The sequence below is a fragment of the Chelmon rostratus genome, chromosome 23, assembly GCF_017976325.1.
Source record: "Chelmon rostratus isolate fCheRos1 chromosome 23, fCheRos1.pri, whole genome shotgun sequence".
Lineage (NCBI taxonomy): Eukaryota > Metazoa > Chordata > Actinopteri > Chaetodontiformes > Chaetodontidae > Chelmon > Chelmon rostratus.
This window is the reverse complement of record NC_055680.1, coordinates 1,092,684-1,107,653: the sequence shown is the minus strand read 5'-3', so window position 1 is coordinate 1,107,653 and position 14,970 is coordinate 1,092,684. Positions and strand designations below refer to the sequence as shown.

General features: G+C 41.6%; 1 protein-coding gene across 8 annotated transcripts in view; it reads left to right on the top strand.

The window, feature by feature from the left end:
* ehbp1l1a (EH domain binding protein 1-like 1a) overlaps positions 1-14,970 on the top strand; it is a 43,519-nt gene that overhangs the window by 23,289 nt on the left and 5,260 nt on the right. The window contains exons 9-17 of one of the 8 annotated variants that reach the window (XM_041965623.1): positions 5,467-8,933; positions 9,018-9,072; positions 9,290-9,475; positions 9,794-10,312; positions 10,781-12,988; positions 13,242-13,335; positions 14,012-14,175; positions 14,281-14,329; positions 14,443-14,955. In XM_041965623.1, coding sequence (XP_041821557.1) covers positions 5,467-8,933; positions 9,018-9,072; positions 9,290-9,475; positions 9,794-10,312; positions 10,781-12,988; positions 13,242-13,335; positions 14,012-14,175; positions 14,281-14,329; positions 14,443-14,955 — 7,255 coding nt within the window. The other 7 variants (XM_041965622.1, XM_041965624.1, XM_041965626.1 and 4 more) reach the window with 7 other exon arrangements.

The window sequence follows — 14,970 nt, the reverse complement described above, 5'->3', positions numbered from 1 at the left end:
TATTGAAAATGCATCTCATCACTGTTAACACTTGCAATGCAACAGTAAATGATGATCGTTAAAGGTACATAGATTTGGTTAAGGCATTTTAACAGCCCTCCTTTTGTTCTGACATATATCTTTGGTATACTCTACTCCTTCAGAAATGAGAGCATGGCTTCCTCAGGGTCACCTTGTCTCAGAGATGCCAATTCTGCTCGTCCTCCAGGGATGATGAACAAAGTTCAATCTGGAGAATGGTCCATTGCGAAAGACTCTCAGTCGGAGAAGCCACAAAGATACACTCAAAGAATCAGCCCTGCTGTTACAATACCTGTTATGGATAAGGAAATCATATACAACATGACTGCCTCGGACCAAGTGACTTCAAAATTGGACTCTCATTTTCAGTTTCTGTCAGCACAGCAGGCCACAACCGACAATTTATCAAAACAAAGGGAGGAATCTAAAATGAATTTTGCTTCGTCTTCCACAAAAAAATTTGTTGCGGATGGTTTGAACCCAGAAAATTGTATGGAGAAAGAGAGAACAGAAAATGTGAATTGGCCTATGGATAAAAGGCCATTCAGTGTAAGAGATAAGAGAGTTTCACAGGAACTTGTGTTACCAAGCACTGCAGTGAGTATAGAAGAAAGGTGTGTGTACATATCTAAGGTGGAACTTGGTCCACTGTGTCCAAGAGGGAGTCATATCTCTAACTTACCATCCACTTTACAGCCTGAAGCTCAGATTAAAGGAACAATCCAAGTGCCAAATATGATTAAATTACTAACAAGTTGTCCACAATATTCCAAAATACATGGCATGCCAACTTTACATCAGTCACAAGTTATAGCCTGGCCTGATGACAGGAGATTACTCTTTCAGAAGTTACCTAGCAACAGATTTCCATTACTGTTGGATTCGGGTTATGCTAATTCCTTTGAAGAAATGGCGAAAATGTTGCACCTAACACTGTCTTGTTCTGGGTCTGCCAGTCATAACTGCCAGTGGAGGAAACCTTTGCAGATAAAAGAAGAATTAGTTTCACACATGTCCTTTGTTCAGGAACAAGCTGTCAGTGATACTAATATAGTTAAAATCACGGTGGCCATGTTGCCAACATGTTCTAGAAAGGCCAGTGTTCCAGGGTTTCCTTCTGCACCATTGCAGAAGACTTCAAATACTCCAAATATGGCCAGTCTTCTCCCTACATGCCCCAAGCAGACAATGATTTTAGGTATGCCAGATAGACAAAGAGTTATGGCACATAATATCAAATGGCATATTTTGAGGGAATTCATTTTAGATAGACCATTGAGAAGTAATCCCACTCTGGTTCAGGAAAAGTCACATGAGGATAAAGAACTGGCAAAACACATGGTAGATATGTTACCATGTTGTTCCTGGGCGGCAACAATGCCTAGTTTTCCTTCTACGTCACAAAAAGAACCCAGTGTGCCAGGTGTTCCATTTGCACCAAGCCAAGATCCTAGCATGGCAGATTTTCTGCCTACTTGCCCAAGAAAAACCAAAGTCATTGGTTTGCCCTGTAAGGAGCCAGTTAGTGATCAAGGTGTAGATTTGGATACAACCAAGCATATTTTGATGGAGAAGTGCTTGATTATAGGTAAAGTCTTGATTCAAGAAATTTCCCCCGTTGCTTTTCAGGATCCAGACAAAAGAGAAATGTTCAGTTCAGCGGCAATAATGCCTTCTTGTCTCGTGAGAACTTGCCTTGTGGATATGCCTACAAAACCCCAGATGCTGTTACCTAGTATTGTCAGTCTTGTACCTGTTTGCCCTAAACAGACCCAAAGTCCAGGAATGCCATCTCTAGTTCAAAACGAATCAAAGAACAGAGATTGGCATGCCTTGAGGCATTTAATGAACAAGAGAGCAAAGACACCAAGACAAGCTTGCATTGTTCAGTGTATACAGAAAGACACAGAAATCCCTAAAGATATGGTAGGTATGTTGATAAGTTGCCCACAAAAAGCCAAAGTTTTTGGCTTACCCTCTGCTCCACAAAAAGAACCCAGTATGGTTAATGTAATGCCCTCATGCCCCATACATAGTGGAGTTCCTGGTTTGCCTTCAAAGACAAGACAAAAACTTTGTTTGTCCAGCCGCAATGAATGGTTTGGTTCCAAAGGTTTACAGTGGGAGAGTCCTTTTATCAAAAGGGAAGTACAGATTCTAAATGCAGTTTCATGTTTTGATAAGAACACTGCTGAAAGTATGAGCACAATATTACCCTCTTGCCCTGAGAATGCTAGAGTACCTGGATTTCCCTCTGCTCTGACACTGACGTTAGCTGATGGCCTGACCATGGTGAATTCATTGTCTAGTTGTACAAAGGAATCTAGAATTCCTGGAATGCCACTTACTGACACCAACAAACAATTAGAGTGGCTAATGGAAATCAAGTCGCTGCTACTACCTCGGGAGAAGTCTACAGCTACATTACATTTGCAGGACGATGATGTGTTCTACCTTGATTGTGAAATGATCGGAAATATGGCATCCATTTTGACCACCTGCCCAGGGACAGCCTGTTTACCAGGCTTTCCATCAGTAGCCTGTCAGATTTTGGAAGATATACCAAGTATGATCAGTATGCTGCCGACTTGCCCCAGGCATTCCAGAGTTTGTGGAATACCCTCTAGATTCCACAGTGAATCTGATAAAGCAGAATGGAGTATAGATGAAAGACTAGTATGGGAAAGGCCATTTACAAAGCCAGGAAGAAAATCATTAATACATGACCATAAGATGTATTTTAGAGAAAAGGCAGTGATAAGAATTATGGTATCAATGTTGCCGCCCTGTCCCAAACACTCATATATTCCTGGAATTCCCTCTAAGGTAGGAGAGAGACAAGTGGAAGAGCCACCCAGCATGTTAAAATCCTTAGGCACTTTCCCAAAACATGGTAAAATTCTAGGTCTACCTGCAAAGAATAGTGCAAAAGAATATGATGGCTGGTGTTTTTATAGGGATGCAGTTTGGGAAAACCTATTCAATACAAGGCATGGAGTTGTTTACCAAAATTTTACAGTTAAGGAAATGTCATATAGGGATAAAGAAATAATGCTGAGTATGCTACCATCATGTCCACGACAAGCCCTGAACCCTGGATTTCCATCTGCTCCACAACCCCAAGTTGTTGATGCCATTGATGAAGGAAATCTAGACATGGTACAGTTGTTGCCATGTTGCCCAAGACAGTCAAATATTATTGGGTTTCCCTCAAGTTTGTCAGTTTTTTGTGATTCTGAAGTTCAGGGCTGGCCATTGATGATAATAAAGACGCAAGACCACTGTCCATTTTACAAAAGCTATGGTTCTCCACACAAAGATATGGCAATTCTTTCTCTTGAACCTTCATGTCCAAACATTCATCTCTGTTCTGGCTTCATAGCAGTTCCACCACCTGACTTAGACCAGCTTCCAAATATGGTAAATATTGTGCCATCTTGCCCAAAGAAAAGCTCTGTTCTTGGTGTACCATCAACACATGTATACCATTCGCGACAGGGGTGGCCTGATGAAACACTGCAGCTGGTGGAGTCAAGAACTACACCAATTGGAGAGAAAAGAGAGAATCTTATGAGTCAGGAACTGTCACTAGAAGAACATTCCTTCTGTAAGGATTCTACCAATGAGAGATCCATGCGGTTTATATTGCCTAGCCAAGATGTACAAGAGGATGTACAACAAAGAATGACAATTGAGTCATCAACCTGTACCATTGAGGCCATTGTCAAAGACTTACCATCATCAAATTCTGAAGTCCAAGTGGACCAGCCATCCCCTAGATTCACTGGGACTGAGATTTTATGGGATGATGCCAGTCCAACCAGATTAGATTTTGGTACAAAGAAATTAAAATCTGATGCATGTTCACCTTTGAAGATGAAAAAAGATGAACAGGACTTTTGGATACCGATTGAGGCTGAAGAAATAGCTGTTCTAGAAGAAGGGTGAGTGAGTTGGAGAATTGGACTTGGAGTTCTCTCTGAATTGTCAGTGGGATAGCTTTTTAAACATGACTTCTGATTCTGTTTTCAGAAACTTGCATTGCAGAATGTGGCACTCCATCCCTGACATGCCACTATTCTTAAGTATTAGGAAGAGGTGGGTTACCTTGGCAGTGATGCTAGATGTGATGCAACTGCTTTATTTCATCACCATCTGATGGACCAATTTATAGCAAAATGTACATTTGTTGTTTGTGTCATACGTTGTGTAGCTTGACTTCACCAGATTTATACAGGTTTTTCCCACTTGTCATTGTTCCAGCCCCTCGGGTCAAAAGGATACTCAAGAAACCCAGATATCAATGTATGAGAAGGGAGATACTGTTGGCAAAGATGCAGAGACTGCTGAAGTCACTGTGGAGGATAATTGTTTCACGCCCTCAGAAGAGCCGAATAAAACTTTGTTGGTAGAGCCAATGGATGTAATTACTACAAATTATGACATTATGGATCAAAGGTGTGTTAGATACTATGAGAGTGGGTAAGTGTGAGAGTGACCTTTGCTCTTGGCTGTTTTATCTCGGAGTAGTGATGTGTGTTGCATGGTTTTAATTTCTAAGGTTGTCTGGAGGTAGGCTTCATTTCTTCTTGTTTATGGTTGAATTGTAGCCCTAGTGCTACAGAGCAAAATGGGTTGCTAACGAGAAACAAAACAATAACACAGCAGTAGCGGAATACAAGTGGAAGTCAGTTTGAAAACCCTAAAACAAAGAAATAAAGATATTCAATAAAAAAACATTAAAGATGCCATTAAGATAAGTAAGACACCAGCAGAAACACAAATTATTAAAGAAAACCTTTGACTGAAGGGAAAAGCAAACTGCGAAAATAAGGTGGAGAATGCAGTAGAATTAAAATGGTGAAATAATAAATAACCTACTAGAAATAAGGTAATGTATTCTTAAGATATTTTCAACAGACAAGTATACCCCCTTCCCCTCAGTTATGTTGCACAACACTTTTCTGTGTTTGTTGTACAGTGCAGAGTATTACGGGGATGTACTGTGAAGAATACTTCTGCTGAATGTTTTGAATGTTTTTGATCACCCGGTAATAATAGTGGCTTTACAGTTTTAGAATCAACCCAAGCAAATCCCATGGCATGATGGTTTGTTTGCAAGAGTGCAGTTTTTTTTCTAGCTGATGGTTGTTTCAATAGAGGCTGGAGCAAGTTTGCAGTGAACAGCATTGGTTGATATTGCATGCATGAGAGTAGAATATGTATTGTAAAAATTTTAATGAGTAGTAATATACAGCTTTATTTCCAACTGCTGTCATACTGTATGTAAACTAGTTCTAATTATTATGTGCACTGTATTGTGATCAAGATATGTAGAATTACACTGTTGGTTTTGGCAATCCTCTTATACATTATTATCTTTATTTGACATCTTCCAACAGTAAACTTTGACTATACTTAACATTGTATTTACCTTCTCTTTAGACATGAAATCATGGCTTCACTACAGCCATCATGCCCAATCGTTGCTGGTGCAACAGAACCCCCATCCCAAACCCAAAAAAATAATGCTGAGCAGCCGTTAGAAAAACATCCTACAAACAGGACCATACTATGGGAGGAACTACCAACGGCAACTACAGTAAAATGTCCTACAGACAAGACCATACTATGGGTGGAGCTACCAAAGGTGACTACAGAGGTAACGAGGAACACATCAGAAGAAGAAATTAAAATGACAAAAGAAATGGTCAGTACGGCCCCATCGTTACACGGAATTGCCATGACCACAAGTCTATCTTCCAAAATGCTAGACACTGATAATGAAATGAAGACAAAGACAGAAACTGGGATGACAGATCAGTCACTGATATGCCCAACAGTTAACATATTTGAATTCCCTGCTACTGCTAAACAAACAAATGAATGCCTACTGGACAGTGAGTCTACTTGGGATAAGCCATCGAAAGATGATGAATTTATAACCAATGAGGGTGCTCCTCATTTAAAAGGACATGCAGATCTAGCACAAAAAACGATGTATAAAAGCTCTTCCCCCGCTAGTGCATATTGTATGCAATATTATGCAAAGCCTGAAATTGAGTACAAACCGTCCACTTTCTTGGAAACCTATCCCAGCGTGACAAATATCATCGGCATGCCATCCAAATTGACAGTAAAAGAAGGACACAGGCTTATAGATCAAAAGCCAGTTTGGGAGAAGCAGTCAAAAACTAAAGAAATATTACAGCCATGTGCATCAAAGGAAGATGAAACGAACAAGGAAATGGTTTTATTGGTACCGTCTTGCCCCAGAGAGCCCCGAAATCCAGGATTCCCCTCTGTACCACAATACAGTTTAGTTTTTTATGGACCAAACATGGTTAACATTTATACCAGCTGTCCAAGTATATCCACTATATCTGGTTCACCAACTATCAGTGAAGCCAATAACAGATCATGGGTACCACAACAGGAACCACTTTTGGAGAAGAAAATGAAAACTGAGCTTGTCATGACAGTGTCACCAAAAGAGAAGGATGAAATTAAACTAATGGGAGCTTTGGTACCAACTTGCCCCAGACATTCTTGCATATCAGGTATCCCCTCAATTCCTCAAACTACTATGGCACATCATGGATCCGATGTGAGCCTTTTAAGATCTTGCTCCAAAACCTCTTGTGTTGAAGGTATTCCATCATTAATGGAACATGTTTGCAAAAGCTGGGCTACAGATTGCAAACCCTTAGGAGTAATGCCACCAAAAATCAACACGGTAATGATTGAAGATAGACCGTACAATGATGATATGAAGGCCATGACAGCTTTAGCCCCAACTTGTCCAAACGAGGCCCGCATCCCTGGATTCCCATCTGTTGTGGAAACTACAGTAAACTGTAATAGGTTTAGTAGGGTCTGTCTCCTTCCGTCTTGCCCAACTTCCTCTAGTATGGCTGGTTTTCCTTCAATACAGAAATCTGACAGCAAAGACTGGACCACTATTCATAAGCCATTATGGGAGAAGCATGTTAAAAAGGAGTCTGCGTTCCTACCAGAAAACACTAAAATGGATAAAGACATGAAAGGAGTTGTTTCTCTTGCACAAAGTTACCCAAGAGAATCAATCATCTCTGGTTTTCCCTCTGTACAAAAACCCGGAATGATTAACATTGTTGACGTGACAGACATGGTCAGTCTTTCAAACTTGTGCTCAAAAAGGTCACGCATACCAGGATTTCCATCATCTCACAGTGTAGAAGAGTGGACAATGATCAGGGAGCCACTATTTGAACCAAGATTGAAAGAAGAGCAGGTGTCATCAGTTGACAAATGTGAAAAAGATAAGAGAGCAATGAAGGTTTCCCCCGTGGTTTCCGTTGTACCATCTTCTCCAAAAGAGGTGCAGGCATCAGGATTTCCTTCTCATCCAAATCCTTCAACCATGTGTTGTACACCAAGTATTATTCGGCTTCTTACATTGTGCTCTCACATTTCTAAAATACCCGGATTCCCATCGGTTCATGGGGATATGACTGGAGGATGGGTAACAGAAAAGGGGTCATTGCTGAAGAGGCTACCAAAGGGGGTCATATTTGATACATCAAATGACAACAGAAAGATAATGAAGAATATGGTTTCCTGTGTACCATCCTGTCCTAAAGAGTCAAGTGTTCCTGGCTTCCCATCTATTCCAAATCCCAAAATAATATATTATGGCCTAAATATAGTTAACCTCCTTCCTATTTGCCCTGGAGTTTCTGTCATACCTGGATTTTCATCAGTTGAAGAGCACAAAGAAGGATGGGATGCTGAACTTGGTTCATTGATGCACAGACCCCAAAAGAACAATCAGTGTAGGATTAACAGCTCACCAATTAACATAGACAAACCAAACAACATGCTTTCTTTGGTTCCTTCTTGCCCAAGAGCATCAAAGGTTCCAGGCTTCCCATCTGTACCCCGATACAATATGCTGAGACTTGTACCTGTTTGCCCCAAAGTATCCAGTTTGCCTGGATTGTCATCTTTTGAAGGGGCCTCAAAATTTCAGTGGCTTTTTGACGCACACACTTTGTGTGATAAGCCATCAAAGGATACAGTTTTTGTGATACACTATCCAAAACAAGACAGAGAAGCTGTGAACACAATGTTGGCCCTAACACCATCTTGCCCAGAAGCATCCAGGATCCCTGGGTTTCCCTCTGCACCCCAAACCAAATCCAAGATTGAACCAAGTATGATAAGTTTTGTATATTGTTGTTCCAGTGCTTCAAGTCTCAAAGGATTTGCATCGATGACTACAATGCCAAGCACAGGGTGGCTAAATGACACAAAACCAATTGCAATAAAACCTCAGGAAAAGAGGGCAGAAATGATTATGCCACTTGCTGGACAGGACCGGCTACACTGCTACAATCTGAAAAGCATGGTGACATTAGTGACATCCTGCCCAAAAGAGGCTACAGTATGTGGCTTTCCCTCTGCTCCAGTCATAAACAGACCACCAAACATGATCAGCTTATACACATCTGCTCCATGTGTTTCATGTCTCCCAGGTTTTCCATCAGCAAGGATGCTTAGTGCTGAATGTAAAAATATAAAAACTAGGACAACAAACAGCAAATCCCTGTTTGAGAAGCGGCAGAATGACAAGACTTATCTCATTTCAAAGTTTCGAGCAAAACATAAACATACACAGGATGAAATGAAGTACATGGTAGCAATGGCTCCATCGTGTCCGCATTTGACTCGAATACCTGGGTTCCCCAGCATTTCACAACTGAATCCAACAGACAAAGAAACTTGGACTGTTCCATGCCCTCTTTCTACTGAGACAGATACATCACAAGAAATGCCTCATTCTCAACCAACTGAGTCATATATCAAAGAAGCAAGAATTCCTGGTGTTCCCTCCACATCTTTTAGTAGCCCACACACAGCACTTGCATACGGTGAGACATTTACAACATTAAGGTCACATTCACTTTTTTTGTCTTGGTTCTTGTTGTGTATTTTACTGTTTGCTTTTATGACAGAGGACAAATTCAGAGGTGGTGAAAAGCAAAACGTAGGCCTTTTTGTACCTAAAGGGTAAGTAGAAGAGCCAAGTGCTCTTACGTTGTGTGCTGTGAAAGGGATCCGTTTAGTGCTAGCATGGACTTTTTGGAACAATGAACAATAACTAGACAATAAATTGCATGGTAAATTTCAGCACCTTTGTGAAAGCTGTTTTTCTTGAAATTTTAATTTTATTGCTGCATGGATTCTGTGGATTGAACCTTAAAATCCTTTATATTTGGGTCTTCAGCAAATCACAAGTAGAGGGGATAGCACCAGAGGAAACCCAGACAGTGAAGAAACTGGACACAGCAGAGCCAGCAGGAGTCATGGGTTGGGAAGTATTGGAGGCAGAGGGAACAATAACAGAAAAACAGACAGAAAATGAAGACACCTCAGGATTAGTAAAGGCTATTGTGGGTGTTTTCCACAAAGGGTAAGTGTAAGACTGGTCTGAAACTAATAGTGTGGTGCATGCAGCACAGTGTGTGTAGATTATTGGTAAACCTAAACAGAGAGTATAATATTTCATGTTTCACTTTGTCACATATCAAGCTCAAAGTATTTTGAATGCATTTATTGACATTTCAAAGGCTGGGGTAAAGAAAAATCTGGACTGAATTAGCATGGGAATGTATTTTACTTTCTCCAATACTCACTGGTTTCTATATTTAGCTCCAGGTTTATTGAAACCATTGTTTTGCATGGTTCCAGGTTTAACTCACTCATTCACTCTAGTATCCATGTCTCACAGTTATGAAACAGTAGCATCCATTTTGGGGCCATCTAGCTCTACTTTAACTGAAGTGGATCATCAGCCCAAGGATATCTCTTCTGTGGATCTGAAGGACAAGACATTGACCACTTCAGAGGATTTTTTTCCACATTTTGAGGACAACACTACTTCCATACAGAAGATAGAAGGCCAGTTTGAAGCAGTTCACACCAAACATATCACTGAATATCCAACAAGTGGTCGATCACTGTCTCCATCACCAGCTACCGACAGTGATGATGGCTTGGTCTGTGCAAGCATGAAGAAATGGCCACCACTGACAGAGGCAGATATCACTGAAATATCAAAGGCCAGTGGTGAAGAAGTAGAGGAACAAAAGGCCGCTCTTGATCAATGGCATAAAAAGGAGAGCTCACTCACAGGGCAGGACTCTGTTCAAACATCAGCGTACATTAAAAGTTTGTTAGCAAGGCACCAGACTGAGACAGAACAGGATGAGGTTAGAACAGTGACAGCTTCTTCACAGCTGGATAAAGGGTGAGTGCTCTGGGACAAAGATCCAGTTTAGTGTTTGGGTGCACGGTGTGACAGTGTACATGTTCTGCATTTCTGGTGATAACATTGTCTCTACTTCTGCTTATGAGCGCTTACTACTCAGGAAATTGTGATGGCCAACTGTTTGTAATAGCTGCAAGGATTTGCATTGTGTTTGCATCTGGTAATATTGCGTTTTTGGTGGCATTTTACATAGGTGTTGTAAACTGAGGTTAATTTTGTCTTTGTGTCCTTTATGTGCTGCTTTGTCGTTTCACCATGTGCACTTACAAGTGAAGTAAAGCAGAATATTAAAAAATTTGTTTCATTTCACAGTGTGTAATGAGATTTAGTTGCTGTCTTTTTCATCAAGCAGATTAACAGTTGGTTGGAGAATGGCTGCATGATACAACTATATGACAAAGTAAAGATCGGCAAATTCTGAAGCTTCTTCTTGTTCTTTTCCTTAAGCCCCCAACAAACAAGCATGGAAGAAATTCCTACCACATCCCTGCACCCTACGTCAAATGAGTCACTGACAGATGCCAATGCAAACAGAGAGACACTCACAGACAAAGCCTCAGATTTACAGCACATCAGTCCAGTTGAGCCACAAGCTGACATTGCTGTCCCTCAGCGAGGTAGAAAGCCCAAGAGAAATGTTCCAGAGCCTCAACAGCAAGGATGTGAACAAGAAAAAGACACAGTCCCATTACGACCACTCAGAAGGAAGGATAGTTTAACACCAGACCGCAAACTAAAATCTGATAGTGTGTCCGTCAAGCTCCTCCCTGAGGCTGTTCCAATCCAGTCTGGAAAGAAAGATGCTTCTGGTGAGATAATTCCCACGCAACCTTCCGTTGCCCCATCTTACAGCATAAGGAAAGGAGACAGTATCGTTCCTCAAGGTGTACCTCAGGATGAACCTAACCAAGAAGGTGTTGGTGGTCACACTGGTGACCATAGAAAAAAAGGGGAGCCTGAATCTATGCAAATATTCATGGATGTTGTCCCTCCTCCTCGTGTAAAAAGAAGAGATGGTAGTTTGCCACCTGAAAATCCACAAAGAACTGCCCCCTGCAAGCCTCTGAGAAGAAAAGATGGTGTCACTAGAGAGACACCTGTTCCAAAAACGAATGACCAACAAATTTCGAAAGCCGAAGTCAGTTCTGCTTTGAAAGCTTCCGAACCTGTTCCTCCTCAACCTTGTCAGAGAAGCTCTGATGTCTCAGGAGCTCTTGAACCTTTACAGAGCATTGATAAGCCCTGCCATACAGCCACGGGAACGATCCCTTCACAACCTGTAGGAAGAAAAGACCAGACAACCACCGATTTTGTTGAAAGAACATCTTTGCAGGCACACACAGAATTGGTCCGCTCAGAGGACCCAGAAAAAACCTATTGCACTCTGGAATGGCCCAAGAAAGATGTAATTCCTCCCTTAGAAGCAAAAGTAATTGAGGGCATTGCCCCAAAGCCAGAGATATTTCATGTTGATCAAACAGCTTCTCTCTCAATCATAAAGAAGATACGTCTTCCACAACATGACAGGAGATTTCATTCAAGCAGATCCGGCAAAATTGACAGTGTAGAGGGAAGTATGGCACAAAACTTAAATGATACAAACAAGGAGTCCGTAAATCCAGTCCAGATCATCAGCACTGTTATCGGCGATATGGAAGAGATAAAGCCACCACATATAGCAGCAAGGCTAGGTGGTCCTTCATCCATTTCCTCAACAGCTAAAGAATTGTCAAAGGTTGAATACAGCAAAGGCCTCCCCCCTCTTCCTCTGGAAGATCAACCTTCTACATCTGCAGTTGAAGAAGCCACTGTCAAATTGAGGAGAAGCAGATTGACAACTGAGAGCATTGTTCAAGTAGAGGATGGTAATATGTCAAAGAAGACAGCAGGAGCTCCAAGCTTGCCCGTACCAAAACCAAGAGTAAAGAAACGTCTCAGTGGTTCATTCCCTGATGACGTGTCAATTTCTGGCTCATCACCACCCTGCCGACCAGACACAGTAGCTGACACAATTGCCCGTGAATCGGACCAACAGAATGAACAGTCAAACTTGCCTGTTCCAATGCCTCGGACCAAGAAGCGTCTCAGTGCAACTTACTCAGATAGCACACCAACTGTAGACAATTTATTCCCCTTAGAAATGGAATTCTCTCAGAAAAGCCCTGAGGATTTATCCATCACTAGCAAGGACACAAAGGAAGGCTCAACATCACTGAATTCAAGTGTGATCTCTGAAGGAGGTTTTGTCACAATCCAAGGAGAAGATGATGTTGCATCAGAGTTGGAACGGGAAGTTTTAGCAGCAATGGCAGAAGAAGAATTTTCACAGGCGCACTCTGTAGAAGATACAGAGAAACCAATGGATGAAATCACTGAAGACTGGACCTTTACAGATAAACCTGTTCTTACTGATGACTTAGGGAGTGCTGCAGAGGCAATGTCTGAGCAGGATGACATCGAAAAAGTCCTGAAAGAAGAGGTTGATAGGGCCCTTGCTTCCACTGTTGCATCTTGTCAGGATGACTGGCTGCATGTAGAGAACGATAAAGACAGTGAACCAGTGGAAATAAACTCAAGGAAGGAAATAAGGGATGAAGAGTTGGACTTTGGCTTTGTGTCTGTAGATGTAGCTCCTGGTTGTTTAGAGGAAGAAAGGTAAGGCTAATCAGTACACATCAAGGTGTGGGGGGTGCACTCATAACTGAGATATATGCGTGTTTTGCATTATCTTCTAATTTCCCTCTATTTACTAGTTATCTAACATGTTCTACTGTGTTTGTGGTTTCATTCGTGACATGGTTTGCAAAATCATCAATTACCAGTGTTTTGTTGTTCATCTAAAAACATATTTTCAAATGAATTGTGGAATTTCTTACTCACTTTGCTTTGTTTTTGTCTCTCTATCCAGGCAAAGTGAGAGAGCAGAAGTTTTTGGCCTGCACCAAGCCAAGGAACCAACAACTCCTCAGAAAAGACCTGCAGACAGGGATGCCGCCCTGGAAGTATGTTAAAACTGCTTTTTGATGTTTATGTATTAACAAACAGTCAAATGACTGTGCGTAGTTTGCAAGATGTTGCTCAGGGTGAAGAAACCCACAGATAATTTTCACCAACTCTGCAGTTCTCCTCACTTTCAAAGAGATATTAAGCCTCTTTCAGCTCATTACTTTAGTTCTATGACCTGAAATTCTATTGTCATCAACCTCATTTCCAGCAGCAGTAAGCAGCTGCTTTCAGAAAAGCGCTGATAAATCCATCGACTACCAGCCCAGCACCAAAGAGCAAACAGATAAAAATACGTACTAACTTGTGAAGAAAGTGGAAAGTGTAGTGAACACTAGACTGATCAGTTACACAGAAAACACCAAATCAGTGCTAATATTGCTCTGAGCCTGGTGGATCTGTAATTTGGCCAATGATGCCACATGTTTTTGTAACTTCATGCACAGGTATGTAAATTTACTTTATTTTTTATTCTTATTTGTGTAGTAGCACCTTGGGCCCATGAGGTACATCATTTTACTCTGCTGTGTAGTATCAATGACAAAAAACAACTTGAACACTTGAACACTAACAACTTTGCAATGTTATTCAGCAAATGGTATTCCATATGTCAAATCTTCTGTTATTCTTCTGCCAAAAAGCCATTAATTAATGGTATTGTGTGTGTTCTAGAAGGTATTGGCCAGTCCCAGCTTAGTGACATCCAGTCAGTCTCTACTGGAATGGTGTCAGGAAGTCACACAGGGTCACAAGGGAGTGAAGATAACCAACTTCAGCACCTCCTGGAGGAACGGCCTTGCCTTTTGCTCCATCTTACATCACTTTCACCCAGAAAAGATGTAAGAAACAGTTGAAGCAGTTGGTCTACAGCTAAAGATTAAAAAAATCCCCTTAGTCCCTTAATGCATACGCTGTTAATTTTGCTTTCTTTTTCCTTTGTGTAGTAATTATGAAATGTTGGACCCGTACGACATCAAGCGCAACAACAAAAAGGTAATTAACAATTGGTTATCTGTTGATTAAATGACCAACATAGCATAACTGTAACTTTTGAAACTTTTCTTGTGTTGGTTGATAATTCCTAATCTGATTCATTTATTTTGCAGGCCTTTGATGGCTTTGCCGAACTTGGCATTTCCAGGCTGATGGAGCCTTCAGACATGGTCATGCTCGCAGTGCCTGACCGCCTCATTGTCATGACCTACCTCAACCAGATCCGTACCCATTTCACGGGTCAGGAGCTCAGTGTGCTTCACATAGAGAAGGATAGCAGGGAGTCCAGCTATGTAGTAGCCGGGGACCAGGAGAGCCAAGAGGACCCTGAGGCAACTGTTCGCTACTGTGCCCAGAGGCTCCAGGAGGAGGGCATAAGTCTTGAGACAAATGGAAGTGCTGGCACAGTAGAGACGGAGAGTAAATCCAGTAGGGATGTGGTTCCCCCTCCTAGAACCAAGCGACTGCAGGTGGCTGGGGCAGGTGGGACTCAGTTACCAGTGGCACCACCAAGGACTCATTTCCTGTCCAAGTCAGGTTTCTCTCATGTCAAAGACGCTGATCTGGTCAAGAAGCGTAGGTCACAGCGGAGAAGTGGGTCATTAGATGAAGGAGACATATCAGTGGTACCATACCTGATT